This window comes from Oncorhynchus masou, chromosome 11, assembly GCF_036934945.1.
Source record: "Oncorhynchus masou masou isolate Uvic2021 chromosome 11, UVic_Omas_1.1, whole genome shotgun sequence".
Taxonomy (NCBI): Eukaryota; Metazoa; Chordata; class Actinopteri; order Salmoniformes; family Salmonidae; genus Oncorhynchus; species Oncorhynchus masou.
Genome location: NC_088222.1, coordinates 27,163,540 through 27,185,854, shown reverse-complemented (window position 1 = coordinate 27,185,854; position 22,315 = coordinate 27,163,540). Strand labels below are relative to the sequence as shown.

Below are 22,315 nucleotides of genomic sequence, written 5' to 3'. Positions count from 1 at the left end.
GGGGCAAGCTACAAGGTATTCCATGTTTCCAAAGGCATCAGGAATGTGGCAAGACATCAGACTTGAACCCACAGCATGCTGCTTAGTGCAGACCTTAATTTAGCCATGAGACAGTCTCTCGTTAGCTTGAGGTGTAGACTTAGCCTGCATGTTAACTACAAGCAAGCATCCAAGATCTCAAAGTAGGGATGTATCCTAATTCAAGCTTGGACCACATTGGTCTATCTGTAGAGAAAGGGGAACTAATAGAACACTAATATTCTGTATATTTGAGAACTTTAGATAAGTGTTTCTACCCATCGATGCAATACAAGGTGGTCGATTTTGAAATGAGGTAATGCATCAGCAGTTTCTCTTATTGTAGAACGTGAGTTATTTAGAACTTGTCAGAAATGTCCAGATCAACTAACCCATGTCGGCTAATGTCTTTAGCCTGTTGATTTTGCTGTAATGTTTGAGACATGCATTAGACATTGGCCAACAAGAGGGAACAGTGCTTGTGGCCATAGACTGCCACATCTATTCCATGAGTGGATAAGTTTGGGAAGCTCCACAGTAAGCCACTTAAAGGATAACACTAACTCACTGTCAAGTGTCACTTCAAAAGCACTCCTGGATAATACTAGGATGTGTAACCTTTAACTAGGCAAGAACAAATTCTTATTTACAATGACGGCCAAACCCGGGTGCCGCTGGGCCAATTGTGCGCCGCCCTATGGGACTCCCAATCACGGCCGGATGTGAAACAACCTGTATTCAAACCAGGGACTGTAGTGATGCCTCTTGCACTGGGATACAGTGCCTTAGACCCTGCGCTACTCAGGAGCCCATCTCTAAGATGCTGTTGAATGACAATATCAGCATGCAGGAAAATATCAGATGTACAATTGTGTAAACAATCACATTTAGCCCAAAACCTATAGTCTACTTTGCATTGTTGAAGATAGCGCAAAAAGCTACCGTATTCTGTTGGCTCCATGACCATATTCCGGGAATGTCCATTCCAAGTGCAGGGAATAGGTTTTGACCATTACCAATCAGTGATGGACATTTTGAAGTACAGTGACTTTTGAAAGTGTTCAACCCCTTGACATTTTTCCTATTTTGTTTCCTTACAACCTGGAATTAAAATGGATTTGGGGGGGGTTGTATCATTTCATTTACACAACATGCCTACCACTTTGAAGATGCAAATTGGACAGAAAAACAACTTGGGCGTGCGTAACTATTAGTCAATACTTTGTTGTAGAGACACCTTTGCAGCAATTACAGCTGCAAGTCTCTTGGGGTTTGTCTCTAAGCTTGGCACATCTCGCCACTGGGATTTTTGTCCCATTCTTCAAGGCAAAACTTCCAGCTCCTTCAAGTTGTATAGGTTCTGCTGGTGTACAGCAATCTTTAAGTCATACCACAGATTCTCAATTGAATTCAGGTCTGGGCTTTGACTAGGCCATTCCAAGACATTTAAATGTTTCCCCTTAAACCACTCAAAGGTGTTGCTTTATCAGTATGTTTAGGGTTATTGTCCTGCTGGAAGGTGAACCTTAGTCTCAAATCTCTGGAAGACAAACAGGTTTCCCTCAAGAATTTCTCTGTATTTAGCACCATCCATCATTCTGACCAATTTCCCAGTCCCTGCCGATGGAAAAACATCCCCACAGCATGATGCTGCCAACACCATGCTTCACTGTGGGGATGGTGATGAGAGGTGTTGGGTTTGCACCAGACATAGCATTTTCCTTGATGGCCAAAAAGCTCTATTTTAGTCTTCCACGTGCCTTTTGGCGAACACCAAACATGTTTGCTTATTTTTTTCTTTAATAAGCAACGGCATTTTTTCTGGCCACTCTTCCATAAAGCCCAGCTCTGTGGAGTGTACGACTTAAAGTGGTCCTATGGACAGGTACTCCAATCTCCACTGTGTAGCTTTGCAGCTCCTTCTTGGTTATCTTTAGTCTCTGTTGCCTCTCTGATTAATGCCCTCCTTGGCAGGTTTGTTCTGGTGCCATATTCTTTCCATTTTTTAATAATAGATTTAATGGTGCTCCATGGGATATTTTTTATAACTCAACCCTGATCTGTACTTCTCCACAACTTTGTCCCTGACCTGTTTGGAGAGCTCCTTGGTCTTCATGCTGCCCCTTGCTTAGTGGTGTTACATTCTGTGAGGCCTTTCATAACAGGTGTATTTTTACTGAGATCATGTGACACTTAGATTGCACACAGGTGGACTTTATTGAACTAATAATGTGACTATTGAAGATAATTGGTTACACTATATCTCATTTAGGGGCTTCATAGCAAAGGGGGTGAATACATATGTGCGCACCACTTTTCTGTTTTTTTTATAATTATTTTTAACAAGTTATTTTTCATTTCACTTCACCAATTTGGACAATTTTCTATGTCCATTACATGAAATCCAAATTAAAATCCACAATGCAGATGAGACACAGATTAGCCAGCTAGATGAAGAATAATGGAAAGGTAAATTCTTCAGAGATACAATTTACTGATAAATGGGTGTCATTAGATAGTTCTCCCCCACTATTCTTATGCCAGAGTAAGACTGGCTAATAGATTGAGACGGCTCTTGAAACATCTCGTTGTATCCTCAGGAAACACTGTGGAACTCATCTGTACACTATCCTGCAAGGTGAAGTGATGTTTTTACACATTATTGTAATGAAAGAGCAAGGAGCAGGTCTCGAACCCTCGACCTTCGAGCCCGAGGTCCGGCGCGCTATCGATTGTGCTGCAAAAGCATACTCGTTCGGTACAGTATAAATCGCGTTTATAAAACCAGGGTCGTTACAAAGAGCGCGTCCTCGCGCTAGCATGCGACTCCCGTTCGTTTGCGTCTTACAGGAACGCGCTCACCAGCCAAGCACACGCACTGTCGTGGATGCCAGGTCCGATCCCTTCTGACACCAGTGTAATGAAACAGCAGGGGAGCAGGTCTCGAACCCTCGACCTTCTAGCGCGATATCGACTGTGCCTGCTCGTCAATTTCCGCGCTTATAAACCCAGGGTCGTTACACTATGTTAATTCAAACTGGTGAAAATAAATTGCTATGAGCTACCAAAAAGTTCAGATCCAGAACCTCACTAGGATGCTCCACATTTGGCAAATGTGCCTGATCTGATCAGGCTGATGGCGTTTAAAGTCAGTGTCCACATTGTTGACAGATTGAGAAGCATCATGATGATAAGAACATATGTTGCCCAGGTACACATCTCGTAAAGTGACAAAAAAAAAAAAAAAAAAAAAGTATTATTATTATGCGCGAATTAATATACACATTCAGTTTAAATTCACGCCATGACAATATTTTTCTTGAATATTGTTCCAAACAATGTAATAAATAAATGGCACCAACTGATTTTTCAGTGACAGTTATGCTTCTCCAGCTCTCGTTTTAGAATACACTGGGGGTTTTAGCACCAGATCTCATAGTTTTAAACCGTATTTGCTGTAATCATTATTTTGTACAATCTCTTTATTAGAGCAAGCCTACTTTCTCAGTCTTGCGCACACTAACTGCGTAAAATTGAAACCAGAGAAATTGTTGATATGCTCGAACACATGAGTGTGAGCCAATGTGCATCGAAAGAACATGCACACGTAAAGTAAACCACCAATGAAATGGTGAGATGGGCGGGCATTGCGTGATGACAAAAAACGCTTTTGAATCAGATGACCTAAAAAAAATTCTGTCTGGCCTTGTAGCAAGTACTAGCCGTTCTAATTATACTTCAGAGGTACTAGCTGTTTGAGTCTCTGGCAAAAGCGAGCCAACGACATTGTTGTACAGATCTAGCTTGTAGCTAGCGGTTTCTCTGTCGTGAACTCGAAATGTGGACGTGTAAAAACCTGTGGAAGAAGTTAGCCCCACTCGCCAGATCCTCTTCAACTTTGTGCCGGCAAAATGCAAGGGGAGTATGTAAGTAACGTTAGCAGCTTGGTGAGCCCTGGATAGCATGTGCAACTTTGAAACTGTGCAGTTGTTAGCCGGTTTCACTGTACACTACACCCCAAGTCAAACATGAACTACTTCAGTCTGATAACTTTGCTAGGGTAGCTAGTCAGTAACGTTAATGTGCAGTAAAATGCACTAACTACAGATGCGGCTAGCTAACGTTAATTAAGTGTCATAGGTAGGTAGCTAGCTAGCTAACTAGACATACATTTAACGTTGGCTAGCTAGTTACTAACGTTAGATTAGTTAGCACCATTTCGCATGGTGGATAATGAAACACACAGGTATGTCTGCTAACTAGGATGAAATATTCTTGCATTTAAACCGACGTGGCCCTGTCTTATCATAACTGTTGTGGCGCAACCTCCCCATGGCCATGTATTCCGCCAAGGTCGTTGCTAGAAAGCATGTCCACCGTGGCTACGTGGTGGGCACCGTCATCTCAACTTTATTGGACCATCGTGACATATTTTCTGTAGGAAAAAAGTTAACATCTAGCTCAGCTGGCTTACTGAACTTGAAACTTCGGTAATTTGTTTCTCACATTTTGGGCAATATTCAAATTATATAACTTGGGGGAGGCTTGGCTTGTAACACGGTCTCGGGTGCATATACACAACGTTTATATCAGACTGTTTATAATGTCAAACTGGGTCATCCATCAGGTGTATATGTATTTTAGGAAGTATTAGTTTGATTGAGCCATGCATCATTATCAGCCAGTCAGGTTTTCTTTGCAGATAAGGTCTTATTGAGATGGTGAGACAAAGAACAGATTCAACTGATATGTTAAACTACCTCTATGAAATCACCAGAATGATTGACTAGTGTCATAACTTGTCACATGCAGGCTATTTCTGTTTTACTTTATAACCATTAATCCACTGAAAAGTAATGTACTATTTGAGTTAGCCCAATGGAAAACACTACAGCAGGAGTCCTCAACTCTAGTCCTGGACAGCTACTATATGTTCAGGCTTTTGCTCCAGCCCAGCTTACTTAACACACACCTTGATTCATTTCAGTGTTGAACAATGAGAGAAGACTGCCACTGGTTCCACAGGCCCACATGTCCTCAGGAACTCCAGGGAGTGGAGGGGACAACAACTTGTACTACCTCCTAGTGGGAGCAACCTGTGTAGGTGGAGGATTTTATGTAAGTAATAAGTGTCCAGCCCATTTCTTTCAGTAATGCACACTAGTTTCAGTGCATTATTATTTTGTGTAATCACAATGTGAATGCAAAGGATTTTGATTGTAGTACTGTGAATCATGCTTTGTTGTGAAAGGGTACTGTCACGTGCACCTGCTTAGTGCTATAGGCTAGCTTTAAAAAAACATGTAGGGCAAAATATATTGGACACCATAGGTCGTTGACCTTTGTAGCTGATGACCGTTTTAGTTCAGTCAAAATGTCATCAGGGCTTCAAACCGTAAGGTGTTATTTCAAGTCTGGTCTGCATTTGATGTCTTCTGAGTTTTGGCCAGAACTGTGTGGGTCACCCTATTAATGATTATGTATGGACTTTATTCAATGGAATTGAACAGTTGTTGTCATTGCCCTCTTGCCTCATTCACCCATTCATTACATGTCTTTTGACAGAGGCCTTTAAATACTGTGTGTTGGACCTTCTGGTTTTGAACTTGGCTGAGTTGTAGGGTCAAAAAGGGGCCTAGGTAGTCGGGCCTGTCAGCATGGCTGAATTTTAGATAACATTTTAGATGCCCCCATTTTGGCGACGTAGATTAAAAAAACAAAAGATTTCATTTAAAAAATGTTTTTGCTAGTTTCCTGCAATTCTATGCATTTTGCTATGGCGAATGCTGTTATTTTGCTCAAACATAATAACAAAATCAATACTGTTAAATGTATGGTTTTTTGTAATTTTCACTTCTCCCTGACTGTCTAGCTTTCAATTTTGGTGATTTGTTAGTTCTCAATGATTATATTTCAAGAACAAATACTGCGTGTTTTTCCATCCCGAAAGCAAATTTATTTTTACACTGTTTGGACATGGGTATCTTGGAAAAAAAAAAAAAAAGTTTAGGCGTCCTGCCCAAGGATTTCAATGGCAGAAAAATCCCGAAAAGAGGTTTACAGATGTAATGTTTTGTATCTTCACAGGCTTACCGCACCATCAAAGGAGACAAAGAGCGATATCAGGAACGAATTAATGAAATTGCTTCCAGACCAAATAAGGTAGTGCCAGAACAACCAATCACAGAGGCCCCAGGTGAGAAGGTTCAATTCATAACACACATTGGCAGTCTAAAGTCACATCTGCATTTTTTGGTCTTTACATTTAAACAAAATTACTCATGTGGTGTACATCTTGTCTTTCAGGCGAACAAGCTGCTGAAACTCCACAAGGTGAAAATTTTTAGTTGCTTGCCGATAACAATCCTGTCCCCAACCCTTATGTCATACATTAATACGTAGTCTCTCTGTTTTATGTAACAATGTGCATGATGGTATAACATTAGTGGTCAGGTGAGAATCATAAAAGGCTAAATTATGTTGTATAGTTCAGATTAAAGCAAAATTATTCTTCAATTTGACCCGGTGCGTTCTAGCTAGGCATTGAGCCTTTTTTTACGACAAATTTTATAAACCCTTGTTCAAAACCTGGAATAAAGGATTATTTGTGGACTTTTCTTAAGAGGAAAAACACGTAAGCCTAGTTATACAGTGCATTCGGAACGTATTCAGACCCCTTCACTTTTTCCAAATTTTGATACCATACAGCCTTATTCTAAAATGGATTCAATTGTCCCCCCCCCCCACAAGCTACACATAATAATACCCCATAATGACAAAGCAAAAACAGGTTTTTAGAAATGTTTGCACATTTTGATATATATATATATATAAAAAAAAAACTGATTTTACATGAGTATTCAGATCCTTAATTCAGTACCTTTTCGGCAGCGATTACAGCCTCAAGTCTTTGGTATAAAGCTACAAGCTTGGCACACCTGTATTTGGGGAGTTTCTCCCATTCTTCTCTGCAGATCCTCTCAAGCTCTGTCAGGTTGGACGGGGAGTGTTGCTGCACAGCTATTTTCAGGTCTCTCTAGACATGTTCGATAGGGTTTGGGCTCTGGCTAGGGCACTCAAGGACATTCAGAGATTTGTCCCGAAGCCACTCCTGAGTTGTCTTGGCTGTGTGCTAAGTGTCGTTGTCTTTGAAGGAGAACCTTTGCCCCTGTCTGAGGTCCTGAGCACTCGAAAGCAGGTTTTCATCCAGGATCTCTCTGTTCATCTTTCCCTCAATCCTGAATATTCTCCCAGTCCCATCTGCTGAAAAACATCCCCACAGCATGTTTCATCGTAGGGAGAGTGCCAGGTTTCCTCCAGATGTGACGCTTGGCATTCAGGCCAAAGGGTTAAATCGTGATTACATCAGACTAGAGAATCTTGTTTCTCATGGTCTGAGTGTCCTTTAGGTGCCTTTTGGCAAACTCCGAAGTGGGCTGTCATGTGTCTTCCGTCTGGCCACTCTACCTTAAAGGCGTGATTGGTGGAGTGCTGCAGAGATTGTCATCCTTCTGGAAGGTTCTCAACAGAGGAGCTCTGTCAGTGACCACCGGGTTCTTGTTCACCCCCCTGACCAAGGTCCTTCTCCCTTGATTGCTCGGTTTGGCTGGGCGGCCAGCTCTAGGAAGAGTCTTGGTGGTTCCAAACTTCTTCCATTTAAGAATGCTGGAGGACACTTTGTTCTTGGGGATCTTCAATGCTGCAGAAATGTTTTGGTACCTTCCCCAGATATGTGCCTCAACACAATCCTGTCTCTGATGTCTACTGTCAATTCCTTCCACCTCATGACTTGGTTTTTGCTCTGAGATACACTGTCAACTGTGGGACCGTATATAGACAGGTGTGCCTTTTTTCCAAATCATGTCACCACAGGTGGACTCCAAGTTGTAGAAACATCTTAAGGATGACACAACAGTGGCAAGCCTGATAACCGTCAATGATGAGACAGCCTATAGGGAGGATGTCAAAGACCTATCAGTGTGGTGCCAGGCCAACAACCTCTCCCTCAATGTGAGCAAGACAAAGGATATGATCGTGGACTACAGGAAAAGGAGGGGCAAACAGACCCCCATTAACATCTATGGGGCTGTAGTGGAGCGGTTCGAGAGTTTCTCGAAGTTCTTTGGTGTCCCCATCACCAACCAATTATCATGGTGCAAACACACCAAGGCAGTTGTGAAGAGGGCACGACAACACCTTTTCCCCCTCAGGAGACTGAAAAGATTTTTCATGGGTCTACAGATCCAAAAAAGTTGTACAGCTGCACCATCGAGAGCATCCTGACTGGTCGCATCACCGCCTGGTATGGCAACTGCTCGGTATCTTGACAGTAAGGCGCTACAGAGGGTAGTGCGAACAGCCCAGTACAACACTTGGGTCAAGCTTCCTGCCATCTACGACCTATATACCAGGTGGTGTCAGGAAGGCCCCAAAAATTGTCAGACTCCAGTCACCCAAGTCATAGACTTCTCTCTGCTACCGCAAGGCAAGCGGTACCGGAGTGCCAGGTGTTGGTCCAAAAGGCCCCTTAAACATCTTCTATCCCCAAGCTATAAGTCTGCTGAACAGCAAATCAAATGGCCACCCCCCCCCCCCCCTTTGTTTTTACACTGCTGTTACTCGCTGTTTACCATCTATGCATAGTCACTTTACCCCCACCTACATTTACAAATGATCTCGATTAACCTGTGCCCCTGCACATTTACTCTGTACCAGGCTCCCTGTATATAGCCTTGTTATTGTTTTGTAGTTGTACTGTTACTTTTTATTTTATTTATTCAATATTTTCTTAACTTTCTTGAACTTCACTGTTGGTTAAGGGCTTGTAAGTAAGCATTTCACCTGTTGTATTTGGCGCATGTGACAAATAACATTTGATTCGAGGATCAATGGCAACTGGATGCACCTGAGCTCAATTTAGAGTCTCATAGCAAAGGGTCTGCATACTTTTATTTTGAATACATGAGCTAACATTTCTAAAAACATGTTATCGCTTTGTCTTTATGGGTATTGTGTGTAGATTGATGAGAACATATTGTATGTATTAAATTTTAGAATAAGGCTGTAACGTAACAAAATGTGTAAAATGTCAAGGGGACTGAATGCTTTCCGAATGTACTGTATATATCATATTTAGATGTTTATTGTCAAACTCTGGAAAAGCACCACTAGGGGGCATGGATGCTTATGTTGGATATCGTTTTAATCTACATGGATGGTTCGGTTTTTATTTGTGACTTTTCAGATTTTAAAGTTTGGTGGGCAGAGCAAGATTTCACTGAAAACATGAATACTCTATAAAGCATTTACCCCTGGTATCACACCAATGTCACTTCTGTTTGCAACACTAATTCGGCTGTTATTAATAGTTTGTAAATTGTGTGTTCAAAGTAAAGCGAACACATGAAAACTATAGTTTTGTCTACCAACCTACCATGCTTCTGCTTTCCATTTGTTCAACCTCGTCATTGTCTATCATCTTGCACTTACCAGGCTGCCTTTTGCTTTGCTGAGCTTGATCCTTTAACTGTTGCTGCAGGGTAGAAAGCCTTTAGCTATACATATTTGTGTTGAGTTTGCGTGTGATCTCTCACCATGAAGAGACCTCTGTGCATGGTTCGGTCTCAACCTATAAGCGGCTGAGAGCGAGGAGAGCTCTGAGCCTATAGCGGCTGAGAGCGAGGAGAGCTCTGAGCCTATAGCGGCTGAGAGCGAGGAGAGCTCTGAGCCTATAGCGGCTGAGAGCGAGGAGAGCTCTGAGCCTATAGCGGCTGAGAGCGAGGAGAGCTCTGAGCCTATAGCGGCTGAGAGCGAGGAGAGCTCTGAGCCTATAGCGGCTGAGAGCGAGGAGAGCTCTGAGCCTATGAGCGGCTGAGCCTATAGCGGCTGGAGAGCTCTGAGCCTATAGCGGCTGAGAGCGAGGAGAGCTCTGAGCCTATAGCGGCTGAGAGCGAGGAGAGCCTATAGCGGCGGGCCGAGAGCGAGGTGTAACTTTCAGCTATGGTGGAGAGCTCCCCACCTCCAGAGGAACCCGCCCCCTGTGAAACAACGGACATATCTACAAGTTCTATAGAATATATAGCTATTTATATACGTATATTCCTCCGTCACGTCTGGAACTTCCAAACGCATTCACACCTCATTATGTGTATAGAGATGATTAAGTTCAGAGACTGAGAACTAGCTTATCTAGTTGCCTGTCCTGAGTGTTGCATGGGGCCCGTTTCTGGTCAAACCTCTTCTATCTGTGGCATGTGACTTTCTCTGTTTTAACGCCCTCTTCAAGTGGCTCACCTCCCGTCAGCACATTTCCCTGTTGTCTACTTTGTTCCTATTCCGCAATTATTTTTTTTTGTCTTCTCAAACTTGGATCAACTGTCTGGGTGCAATGTGTACTCATCCAATCTTGTTTTGTGACAGCACATGTGTTCTGGAACTCCGCTCACATGCCCCACCATACCATGTCCTTGAATGTAATGTGTACTATTTCAAACGTATAGCTAGGATGTGGTAATTGGATGGGACATGTTGGTGGGGGCATCGTCATTGGAGTTTGTCGGCTATCTATCTGTTGGTTGACACAATACCGAGCCCACAGGTCCATGATTATGGATCTCCTCCTGTCTCACATTTTCTGTATCAATCAAACTTTAATAAGTTTGATTTGAATAGTTTACCATCTTTACTAACACCACAGCCTTTCCAATCTCTGCTTCTTTTCCCGTTATAACTACTAGATGTTATGGGAATGTTCTGTTTTTTTTTATTTTTTATTACATATTGTTGAAAATGAATTTTGTGTGTATTGCATTATGTTTTGCCTTAATGTTCTGGTTGTGTTAATTGAGGGAGGCAGGTCACACCTTTACGGTCAACTCCTCTATGAAGTCCGTTAAGCTGCCTACGTCATATCAAATGGAGAAGAGCTAAAACCAGTGCAGCACATTTTCAAGCATTTTTGTACCACTCCCCTTAACCTTTACGGTCATGCCTACTAACAGAGATTGCACCTGTTACGGAAGATGCTCCTGTGGAAACTCCGGAAGTAACCCCTATTGTCGAAGGTGAGGGTGATGGCTTAAAGTTGCTAGAAGAAAACTCCCCATTTTAGTCAAATCAATGTTTGGCCTGTAAGTATCATAGACCCCCAGAACTTTTTTAAAGAATGTTGGTCAAATACACAGAAGTGTCCCCTGAAGTTGCTGCAGTGGAACAAGAGGATCCTCCCACCACACCAGAGGCTGAGATTGGTAAGGCATGGTTGCATGGATGAAGAAAGCAGGCCTTCCACTCCCATAGGTTTTTGATGTGGAGTTCACCCTATAATCATGGACTATGGATTACCCTCAACAGCACCTGAATCGGTGGTAGAACCAGCTCCTGAAGAATCAGTAGGGACGCCTGATGCTGATCCAGTAGTTAAGAGTGGTAAGATCTGACTTCGTGGAATAAATCATTGTTCATTTTTATTTTAGTTGAAATAGAGTTAATAATAATAATTTAGGACCCATGCTAACAGAAGCAACACTTGTAGCTAGATCTGTCTCAGAAGAAGCAGTGGAGCAGCCAAGTGCACCAGCTCTGATTGGTAAGAGCTTTGGCCAATGAAGATGAAGTCTTTATTTATTTTTTGTGAAGTCACTATTAGCATAATGAATAAGCCGTTACATTTTTAAAATGCCATTGTGCTAAACAGAACCTTCAATGGAACCGTCCCCCATAGAGGTTACAGAAGAGCCTCCTGCTCCCGTTGTGAAGAGTGGTAAGCACTCAGACCAGTGCATGGGAAAATGATCCCATATTTCTCAATGATCAAAATAGATTTTTCAGAATTTTTTTCCCAATTGCCTAACGCTTCGGTTATACTAACAGAACCAACACCAGTAGCAGGAAGCCTTCCTGCAGAAACAGCGGAGCCGCAAACTACGACAGAGCAAGAGAGTGGTAAGACCTGAGTCCAACCTCTGCTGGAGTGGGAGGGGGCAGACAGACAACACAGCACTATGGGATTTTCTGTAAACACGATATGGTTACTTCTAACACATCTCCTTTTTATTTCTTTATTCATTTTCTGTTTATGGTTACGTTGATTTCATTTTCTCCTTCCCAGTTAAGGTTACTTGTTGTCTATGTTTGGATCCTGTTTATGCTAAGTGATAAAGCTCTCACATGGATGGATAACAATTTTACTTCTTTTGTTTTCCCTTAACTCCATTTGAATCTCCTTTCCTTTTTAAGGTTACATGTGCAATGGTCACTGTACGGCTAAATGATAATCTCCTACACATGGTTCTGGTGTTTTTAGACTTGAGGTTTTCTATTGTACAGCAGGATGGAGCATGCTTGGGGTCTACCTCTGAGTCCACAGTATCAGACCAGGCAGTGATTTTACCTATTTGCTGTCCCAGCTGCGGAACCTGCAACTGTTGCACCTGCAGAGGTCCCTGCATCTACCCCTGTAGAGTTTCCCTCACACGCCCCCTACCTCTTGATTGGCGGAGGCACGGCCTCCTTCGCTGCAGCACGCTCCATCAGGGCCAGGGACCCAGGAGCCAGGGTTAGTGGGCCTCTCTGTTGTTGATCTATGGAGTGACCAAGAACTTAGCAAGCTGTGTTATGATAGTAGGCTCATTATGGTATGAGTTTTGCAGATTAATTGCAGTCCTACCTCATGTTGATTTCTTTAGACCATAACTAATCTATTTTAGCTCCTTAACCAAAATCTATTTTTCTTTTTATCTATCCACAGGTATTGATTATCACTGATGAACCAGACCTTCCATACATGAGGCCTCCTCTCTCCAAGGAGCTGTGGTTCTCTGATGACCCCAGTGTGGTTGACACCCTGCGCTTCAAACAGTGGAATGGCAAGGAGAGGAGGTGTGTGTGTGTGTGTGCTCACATGTTAACAGAACACAATCAACATGTGCAATATTCTTGTATTAATGCATGTTTATTTCTGGTTTTCAGCATCTACTTCCAGCCTCCCTCATTCTATGTTAGTCCTCAGGATTTGGAGAAAGTGGAGAATGGAGGAGTGGCTGTGCTCACTGGGAAAAAGGTTGGTGCTTGTTTGTTTTTATAGCATAGTATTCTGGTCTTGAGCTATATTCTATATAATTGAAGAATTTGCTAACATTTCATTAGTTATACTATCTTTTCCAAACTTATTCCGATTTAGTAAAAGGATTTATCAAACCTTCTTGGAGATTGCAATGGACAGCACTCCAAGGATAATCTTTAATAATTAAATTATTGGTGAATGATTTATTGGTGAATAAATTATTCAACTGTATCCTTAGAGTGCTGTCCATTTCACTCAATGTATTTTACTAATGCAAATCCAGCACCCAACCTCCATGAAGAATAATCTGTGAGTGATGAGCATGTTGTCCTAATATCACATTTTTATCAAACCTTCCCTAATCTTCTTCAGGTGGTGCACATGGACGTGAGGGGCAACAAAGTGACACTGAGTGACGACACAGAGATCTCCTATGATAAGTGCCTGATTGCCACAGGTAAACCATGGTGAAAATCCAGTTCATTGAGCGCATCCTGTTTAGCTGCTGATTTGTGTGCGACATTCACAACAGGCTAGGACTGAGCAGTAATTAATATGAGCTTTTTTCTTAAGGTGGAATCCCAAGGAATCTGCAAGTGATTGAGCGAGCTGGAGAAGAGGTGACAAAGAGGACTACACTGTTTAGAAAGGTAAACACATTGCCTCAAGAATCAATGTTCTAAAAGGTGTGGGCAGAAGCCACAAGACGATGATTCATTAATTTTGTGTTTGGTACCATTGACATGACAATAAAACATGCTGAAGCTAGGTCCTTTACAATGTTAAGAAGGGGCAATTATTTTAGTCATCTTCAGGGACTTCCAAGTCATAACTTAGACATGTTCCATCTGTAAGGAGAGCCACCAGGGAGAGCCTTTGCTTGATTGATGTGATCTGGTGTTAATGCATCACAAGCCTGGGGGCTCTATTTTCGGGCTGGAGTTAAGGTGGCGCTAGTGTCAAACGCACGTTCGTTTTTCCATTATGAAATTGCAAACAGTCGCGCTGGCATTTTCCAGCCCTAACGCCAGGTTTGGCAATTTATCTGTCTTATAAATTGGGTGGGGTGAAAATATGTCAGTGTCCTTAAGTGCTAATTTCAGGCAGTACTGATGGGGATATTTAAGACCAACCAAATGCTGGTTTTTATTGATAACGCAGTTGGTTATGGCATGAATTTTGACCTCAAACGCAGCCTATCTAGCCATGAAGCACACTGCCCATATGAACATGGAACAAGAGTAGGCAAATGTGCTTTTGGTGCCTCTGTATACTTTGTATTTAGAAATACAAAGTAGTCTAGACTGTCGATAAAGGTTTTGGCTTCTGAGACAGCTTGGAAATAAATCATGATCAAAGCTTTCTTAAAATATCAAGTTTGAGAGGAGTAAAACTGAGCTGACATTACCTTTTTATCTATGCATTGTAGGCAGGCCCACATTATTTTAGTCATGTAGGTCCCGTTTTGGACGTGCGTAAAACCCCCTCCATGATGCAGGCTACATGTCTATGCCTATCATGAAACGAGATGAGAACCTTGGTGAATACCGGTGAACCTCAAATGTTGAAGTTATCTGTAACCTGTAAAAGGCTTGTTTTCCCGTTTCATACGTTAAAAACCCAAGCCCCCCCTTAGGCCTGCAATAATGAAGGCTGGTTCAACAGCAATGCCTGTATTTTTAACCTGTCGATTTTTATGTTATCTTTACATTTATTGTTTAAAAAAACAACATATTGCTTTTTCATTTAATTTAATTCCAACCAAACTTGTTAGAATAATTGACCTTCCTGGTTTTATGTTGACCATGTCCATAGCGCTCTTGCAATGCAACTTCTGGAGATCTGACCTGTTAGATGGTTCCGATTATGGTCATTAAAAAAACAGGCATATTTGGGAGCAGTATAATGACATTATCCTTTGCTATTTATATTGGATCTTTGTCCAGCTACTGTGAAAATTTTGGATAAGTGTTAAACTCTCCATAGTCTGTCATTTTAATATTATATGCCCACAAGGAGAAATGATGGTGCCTGTAAGTGTGACAGCCTATTTAAAACAGGTTGTTTTTGTTTAGAACTTGTTTCGAATTATTCCTTCTCTTTTTAGGCCTTTATCAATAATTAATTTACAGTAGGCCTAGCCGCTGTATCAGTGTGAATGCGAATGAAGCCATGCAATTACTTAGAACAATGGACTGCAAATGGGTTCAAGTTAACCTATTTATCAAAGATGGGTCTACATTTTATTTTTGTTTCTGTAAGCCATTTAACAAACTATAACGGACTAACATTGGAGTTGATTCCAAGGCAATACAGAACTTGAAGCAACCACAAATCGTTTAATTCATCAAAACCTATCCCTTTCGCGCCAACGCCAGCAAGTGCATCGATAACTGATGGTGAAATTAGTAAAAATATTTCTGACACCCCTGAACCTATAGCGCTACCCCCTGCACTTCGATTTACCATTGCGTTAGGTTTGTTACAATGGAGCCCTGAGTTATGTCATGTACTTCCTGTTTTGCAAAAAACTATAGTGATGTCGATCATTCAAAATAAATGATGGTTTAGATAAGTGCCAGCAAGTATGTTTTTTTTGACAGGGAATACTTGTAGTTACTTGCTATCATTGACAGGGAATACTTGATGTCATCCCTAGGTTGAAGATTTCAAAGCTTTGGATAAGGTCTCCAGAGACACCAAATCCATCACCATCATTGGAGGAGGTTTCTTGGGGAGTGAGCTGGCCTGTGCCCTGGGCAGGAGATGTAAGTTAAGTAGGGCTGACCCCATTTTGTCCACTGGTCGATTGTTTGGTTGATAGGCTATTGGTCGACCAAGATTTCATAGTGTACAAGACACCTGTCTGATTCGCACCTCTCACAGTGGACTTATCCATTCGGGAGACCGTGGAGATGGCACAATCCATCAGTCTCATACATGTGAAACTAAAATTGTATACTGTGGTTATATTATGTGAGATCGTTGGTGCAACACAAATAAAATATAATTTTATAACAAATGCGCGTTCTCCTGCGTTGGATAGTGGTCGCTGTCCGCAATTCTGAAACACATTAGTGCGCTGTTGAATTGGCACCATTTCCTAGACCATGTTGCTATGTGCATAATAACAAAGTTAACCAGCATATTGATGTTAAGAACAATGCAGCAGCAGAGTTGGGAGATGAGAAAACTGCCCTGGTCTTAATTGTCTTAAGAAAAGTGAGGAGAGAGGAAAACAATTTAATTAGTTTGATAATCAATTGCCTAACTGTTAAATGTGCCTTGTTTTATAAATCATTTCTTTATCCAGTGCATTTGGAAAGTATTCCTACCCCTTTTTCTACATTGTTACTTTACAGCCTTGTTCTAAAATTGATTACATTTTTTTTCTCATTACAATACCTCATAATGACAGAGCAAAAACAGGTTTTTAGAAATGTTGCAAATGTCTAAAAATAATCATTAAATATCGTATTCAGACCCTTTGCTATAAGACTCAATTGAGCTCAGGTGCATCCAGTTTCCATTGATCATCCTTGAAATGTTTCTACAACTTGATTGGAGTCCACCAGCAATACATTTAATTGATTGGACATGATTTGGACAGGCACACACCTGTCCCTCAGTTGACCATGAATGTCAAAACAAAAACGAAGTCATGAGGTCGAAGAAATTGTCTGTAAAGCGCGGAGATGGGATTGTGTCGAGGCACAGATCTGGGGAGGTAACAACAAATGTCTACAGTGTTGAAGGTCCCCAAGAACACAGTGACCTCCTCCATTCTTAAATGGAAGAAGTTTGGAACCACCAAGACTCTTCCTATAGCTGGCCACCCGGCCAAACTGAGCAATCTAGGGAGAAGGGCCTTGGTCAGAGAGGTGGCTAAGAAGTTCCTCTGTGGAGATTGGAGACCCTTCCAGAAGGACAACCATCTCTGCAGCACTCAACCAGTCATGTCTTTATGGTAGTGGCCAGACTGAAGCCACTCCTCAGTAAAAGGTCTGATGAAACCAAGATTGAACCTTTGGCCTGAATGCGAAGCGTTATGTCTGGAGGAAAGCTGGCACCATCCTTACGGTCAAGCATGGTGCTGTGGGGATGTTTTGCAGGGACTGGGAGACTAATCAGGATCGAGGGAAAGATGAACAGAGTACAGACATCCTTGATGAAAACCTACTCCAGAGCGCTCAGGACCTCAGACTGTGGCAAAGGTTCACCTTCCACGAGGACAATGACCCTAAGCACACAGCCAAGACCACAAAGGAGTGGCTTTGGGTCAAGCCTCTGAATGTCCTTGAGTGGCCCAGCTAAGAACCCGGACTTGAACCTGATCGAACATCTCTGGAGAGACCTGAAAATAGCTGTGCAGCAAGCTCCCCATCCAACCCGATAGAGCTTGAGAAGAATTGGAGAAACTCCCCAAATACAGGTGTGCCAAGCTTTCGGTATTATATGGGGTGGCAGGTAGCCTAGTGGTTAGAGCACTGGGCTAGTGACCGAAAGGTTGCTAGATCGAATCCCTGAGCTGACAAGGTAAAAATCTGTCGTTCTGAACAATGCAGTTAACCCACTGTTCCTAGGCAGTCATTGTAAATACGAATTTGTTCTTTAACTGACTTGCCTGGTTAAATAAAGGTAAATAAATATATTTAAAAAAACAAGACTCGGCTGTAATCATGGCCAAAGGTGCTTCAACAAAGTACTGAGTGGTCAGTTTTTGTATTTTTTTTAAAGTAAATGTGCACGTGTTTTTAAACCTGTAAACCTGTTTTTTCTTTGTCATTATAAGGTGTGTAGATTGATGAAGAAATAAAATGATTTAATACATTTTAGAATAAGGCTGTAACAAAATGTCAAAAGTAAAGGGGTCTGAATACTTTCCGAATGCACTGTATCTACAGAAATAAGACATCCTGTTTGGGTGCTTGTTTAATAGCCTACTGATTCCGTGAGCACCAAGCCTCAAGCAACAATTTCACAAATGTGGCTGTTTTTTAATCTTTCCTATGCTGTAATAAAGGCTTTATACTTTTTTTCGTTGGACCATGGTATTATTGTTATTTAGTGTTTACGCTGTTCAAAATGGTCAAATTATGTTTATTATGATAACCCTCCCTTTTCCTTGATCTCCTTATTGTTATTATTACTATTATGATGATCAATAAGTAATGTTATTACTCGGTTTACGAGCCTTGTATTCCATCATCAAGCTATAGGCCTAAGAGCGTGTCCTGTTTAGTCTTAATAGCTTTATTTTATTTTTTCAATTCAGCTTTATTTAACCAGGTAAGCTAGTTGAGAACAAGTTCTCATTTGCAACTGCGATCTGGCCAAGATAAAGCATAGCAGTTCGACACATACAACAACAGTTATACATGGAATGAACAAAACATAGTCAATAATACAGTAGGGAAAAAAGTATATATACAGTGAGTGCAAATAAGGGAGTTAAGGCAATAAATAGGCCATGGCGGCGAAGTAATTACAATATGGCAATTAAACACCTTTCAATACTTTTTTATATAGGCTACTGAATCAATCATTAATTTGTTCATGTCATCACACAGCATAGGAGTCATTCATGATATGAAATGCAATCAAGCATTTTGTTTAAAAATAAAATAAAAAAGCAACCATTGAATAATTAGCATGAACAATAAATAGGCCTAAACCGTTCCATTTCGGAAATTGCATTAACAGATGAATGTGACTGTTTTTAGTCTTTTCTGTAATAAAGACTTTACAAAAAGCAAAACAAAAATTACAACACTCTCTCAAGTACACTTACAATTTTTGTGTTTATGTGGTTCCAAACGGTCAGGAAAAAATATTGTAATCTAACAGCACTTGTTTCGCGCACGTAATATCCACGCAGCTCTTGCTCCATACCTTCATTTTCTTGATCTCCAGTATTTTCCACAACTAGTAAAATGTTCTCCACTCTTCAGACTTCCCCTTTACCTCCTGAGCAACCAGTAAACATTCCCCCGTTGCGAGTTTATTTGTCACGTCCTCTGCATCCATTTTGTTGTTACAGTGTTCAGAGTTTGTTTATAACCAATTTATTGATGTGCTAATAATATTCTATTGGCCCTATTGGTCACGTGCATTCGATAGGGAATGTTTGTCAAAGACAAATGAGAGATTTCGGTAACACAACGGTACAAGGCACACAGTTGATGTTTTGTGGTGGTCGCTGCAGCAGGGAGGACAGAGAGAGAACGGATGCTTGTCGCACAGTCCCTCGCAGTCTTTAAAAAAGTAAAAAAAAATAACACAGCAAGTCTGTGCCAGGCACATTCAAATCAATTGTGGTCGAACTCCCTCTATTCATTTGTGTGACTTAATTATTTCATCAACAGTTCACTTAAAGTATCAGACAAGCTCAGTGCATATAATTGATTTGATTAAAACACATAGGATGTGTCTATGGCCCAAATTTTCAAACATGTGTTTTTCCAATTAATTTGACACTATAACTGAACCAACATTCACCACAGTGAAATGCCCCTTTTGTAATGTGTCTCTGTCCATCCTTCTCCCAGCTGCTGATTCTGACCTGGAGGTAATCCAGATGTTCCCGGAGAAGGGCAACATGGGAAAGGTGCTGCCGGAGTATCTAAGCAACTGGACAACAGCCAAAGTCAAGAGCGGTAAGGAGGGGAAACCTCTTAATCTCTATTACTTGTTTGTTTCACTAATGGACTGTATATGGCAGTTTCTTCTCCCCTGTGGAAATGACTGAGGCAGCCATTGCCAACCTCGCCTGGTTGATACTTCTTTTAAGTAAGTTATTTATACCGAAATTCATCTTTCACCTTTTACAGAGGGAGTGGCGGTCATCACAGAAGCGTTGGTAAAAGCTGTGAGCTTCAAAGATGGTAAAGTGGAGATCAAACTGAAGGATGGTCGTGTGGTGAAGACGGACCATATTGTTGCAGCTGTTGGGCTGGAGCCCAGCGTAGAGCTGGCCAAGTCAGCAGGTCTGGAGGTAGACTCTGACTTTGGGGGCTTTCGGGTCAACGCAGAACTGCAGGCTCGGTCCAATATATGGGTGGTAAGTGCAAATTCAAGTGGTTGTCTTCGGCTCCTACTTCATTTTCTTCTGAAAGGTCAATTCTCAGTAAAGAAGAGCTCCCCCATTGAAAGATTGAGAACATATAATAAGATATGCATCCTTTACTCTCATTTTTAAGCACAAGGAAACTATAAACTAAAAAGTGTGGTCATTTATTACCGATGTGTCATGACAATGTAGGCCACTGTTGTGATCCTTGGTGTCCTCTGTTTACAGGCAGGTGATGCAGCGTGCTTCTATGACATCAGACTGGGCCGCAGGCGAGTGGAGCACCATGACCATGCAGTCGTGAGTGGCCGGCTGGCTGGAGAGAACATGACGGGAGCCAATAAGCCCTACTGGCATCAGTCCATGTTCTGGTACGAGTCATATCATTCAGTTTCCTTGTCAATAGTCGCCAGTGGCTCCCTCTCCTCTAACCTTGTATCTCATGTCCTATTTTGTCCCACAGGAGTGACCTGGGGCCTGATGTAGGCTATGAGGCCATTGGGATAGTAGACAGTAGCCTTCCAACGGTTGGAGTGTTTGCCAAAGCCACTGCTAAGGACACCCCCAAAGCTGCCACAGAGAAGTCAGGTATAACCATCCACATTATACTGATTTACAGTCAACATAATTGTCAGATTCCATCCACCCAAGTTCTAGACTGTTTTCTCTGCTACTACACTGCAAGTGGTACCGATGCACCAAGTCTGGAACCAACAGGACCCTGAAGAGCTTCTACCCCCAAGCCATAAGACAGCTAAATAGTTAGTTAAATAGCTACCCGGACTATCTGCATTGACCCTTTTTGCATGAACTCTTTTGACTCATAACATACGTTGTTGCTACTGTTTATTATCTATCCTGTTGCCTAGTCACTTTACACCTACCTATATGTACATATCTACCTCTGAACATTGACTCGGTACTATTACCCTGTGTATATAGCCAAGTTATCGTTGCTCATTGTGCAATCATTCCTCGCGGTATCATTTTTTATTTTTTCATATCTGCATTGTTGGGAAGGGCCTGTAAGTAAGCATTTCACTGTTAGTCCACACCTGTTGTCTACAAAGCACGTGCCGACAACTACAGAAGTTGATTCTACAGAAGGTCCTCTGTTTTACAAATCAACTCAACTTTTAAACCCCCCCCCCAACAACAATTGTTTCAAAGACAGACTGAGCGTCTTTCCTATCCCGATAGGAACTGGAATCCGTTCGGAGAGTGAGACTGAGGGGACGGCCAGTAGCCCTGTAGCCTCCTCCACCCCTGAACCCCCTCCAGTACCCGAGCAGAAGGACAACTACGGGAAAGGAGTGATCTTCTATCTGCGAGACAAAGTGGTGGTGGGCATTATCCTGTGGAACGTGTTCAACAGAATGCCTGTTGCAAGGAAGGTGAGAACTGTCACAAATGTCAGAGGATACATATTTTCTCGGTTCTTTAACCCGCTCCATGTCACTTAAGTGATGTTGAACGCAGTTAAATATAGACTGCTTTGCATTCTTGTCTTTGCAGATCATCAAAGATGGAGAGGAACATGCCGATCTGAATGAAGTGGCTAAGCTCTTCAACATTCACGACGACTGAGTCTTCTCTCCTCTGGGGAGGCTGAGCCTATGCTGGGAGAGACGTGTGCTGTCACTACTCATAAAGGCTTTGAACTTTCACAGTCATCGCCAGGCTTTGGCAGACCCCACTATGATGATGCACTTGAAAAGGGAGAATCTCTGGACACAAATCAACTCTGTACATTTTAATGTCGCTGGAATATTGTCATGTTTGTAATTTCTATCACATGCATGTTTTTTTCTTATTTTCTATTCAAGATGGTGAGTAGAAATATTCCCAATGTCGATCAGTCTAATCATTCTATATAGAATGAATGCCGCCCCCATATCCCCAGATCTATTCTGTTGCGTTTTGTGATCAAGGTGAAATTGTCCATCCCGGGAATACAGGTGACTGTGTGCAAGCCTGACAACATACTGGTACATAGAGGTTGTTTTTCAGTGTGATCAGAGCAGCTCCTATTGTTAAAGGCTGCAATAAACATGTTTTTAAATTGAAATTATCCTACCATTTGCATTTTTATTTCCTAAGATGTTATCACTGTAAGCACTAAAGTCCCTTGATACATTTCCAAGAGAACTTGTATTATAACATGT

The 22,315-nt window shown here is 41.8% G+C and overlaps 1 protein-coding gene across 5 annotated transcripts; it reads left to right on the top strand.

Moving 5' to 3' along the window:
* Positions 1-3,694: 3,694 nt before the first annotated feature.
* On the top strand, positions 3,695-22,218 carry aifm1 (apoptosis inducing factor mitochondrion associated 1). Of its 5 annotated transcripts, XM_064977960.1 has the most exons (22): positions 3,695-3,944; positions 5,006-5,136; positions 6,106-6,214; positions 6,325-6,351; positions 11,019-11,081; positions 11,202-11,267; positions 11,371-11,445; positions 11,552-11,605; positions 11,714-11,779; positions 11,890-11,961; positions 12,426-12,574; positions 12,767-12,897; positions 12,988-13,078; positions 13,454-13,538; positions 13,655-13,731; positions 15,741-15,849; positions 19,630-19,737; positions 19,912-20,141; positions 20,379-20,521; positions 20,614-20,738; positions 21,351-21,544; positions 21,666-22,218. In XM_064977960.1, exons 1-22 carry the CDS (start codon positions 3,857-3,859, stop codon positions 21,735-21,737), a joined length of 2,265 nt encoding a protein of 754 aa, XP_064834032.1. In that variant the 5' UTR covers positions 3,695-3,856; the 3' UTR covers positions 21,738-22,218. The 5 variants fall into 5 exon arrangements, with proteins under 5 accessions (XP_064834032.1, XP_064834033.1, XP_064834036.1 ...); XM_064977961.1 differs by lacking the exon at positions 11,552-11,605; XM_064977962.1 differs by lacking the exons at positions 11,019-11,081; positions 11,202-11,267; positions 11,371-11,445; positions 11,552-11,605; positions 11,714-11,779 and having other exon boundaries at positions 3,697-3,944.
* Positions 22,219-22,315: the final 97 nt, after the last annotated feature.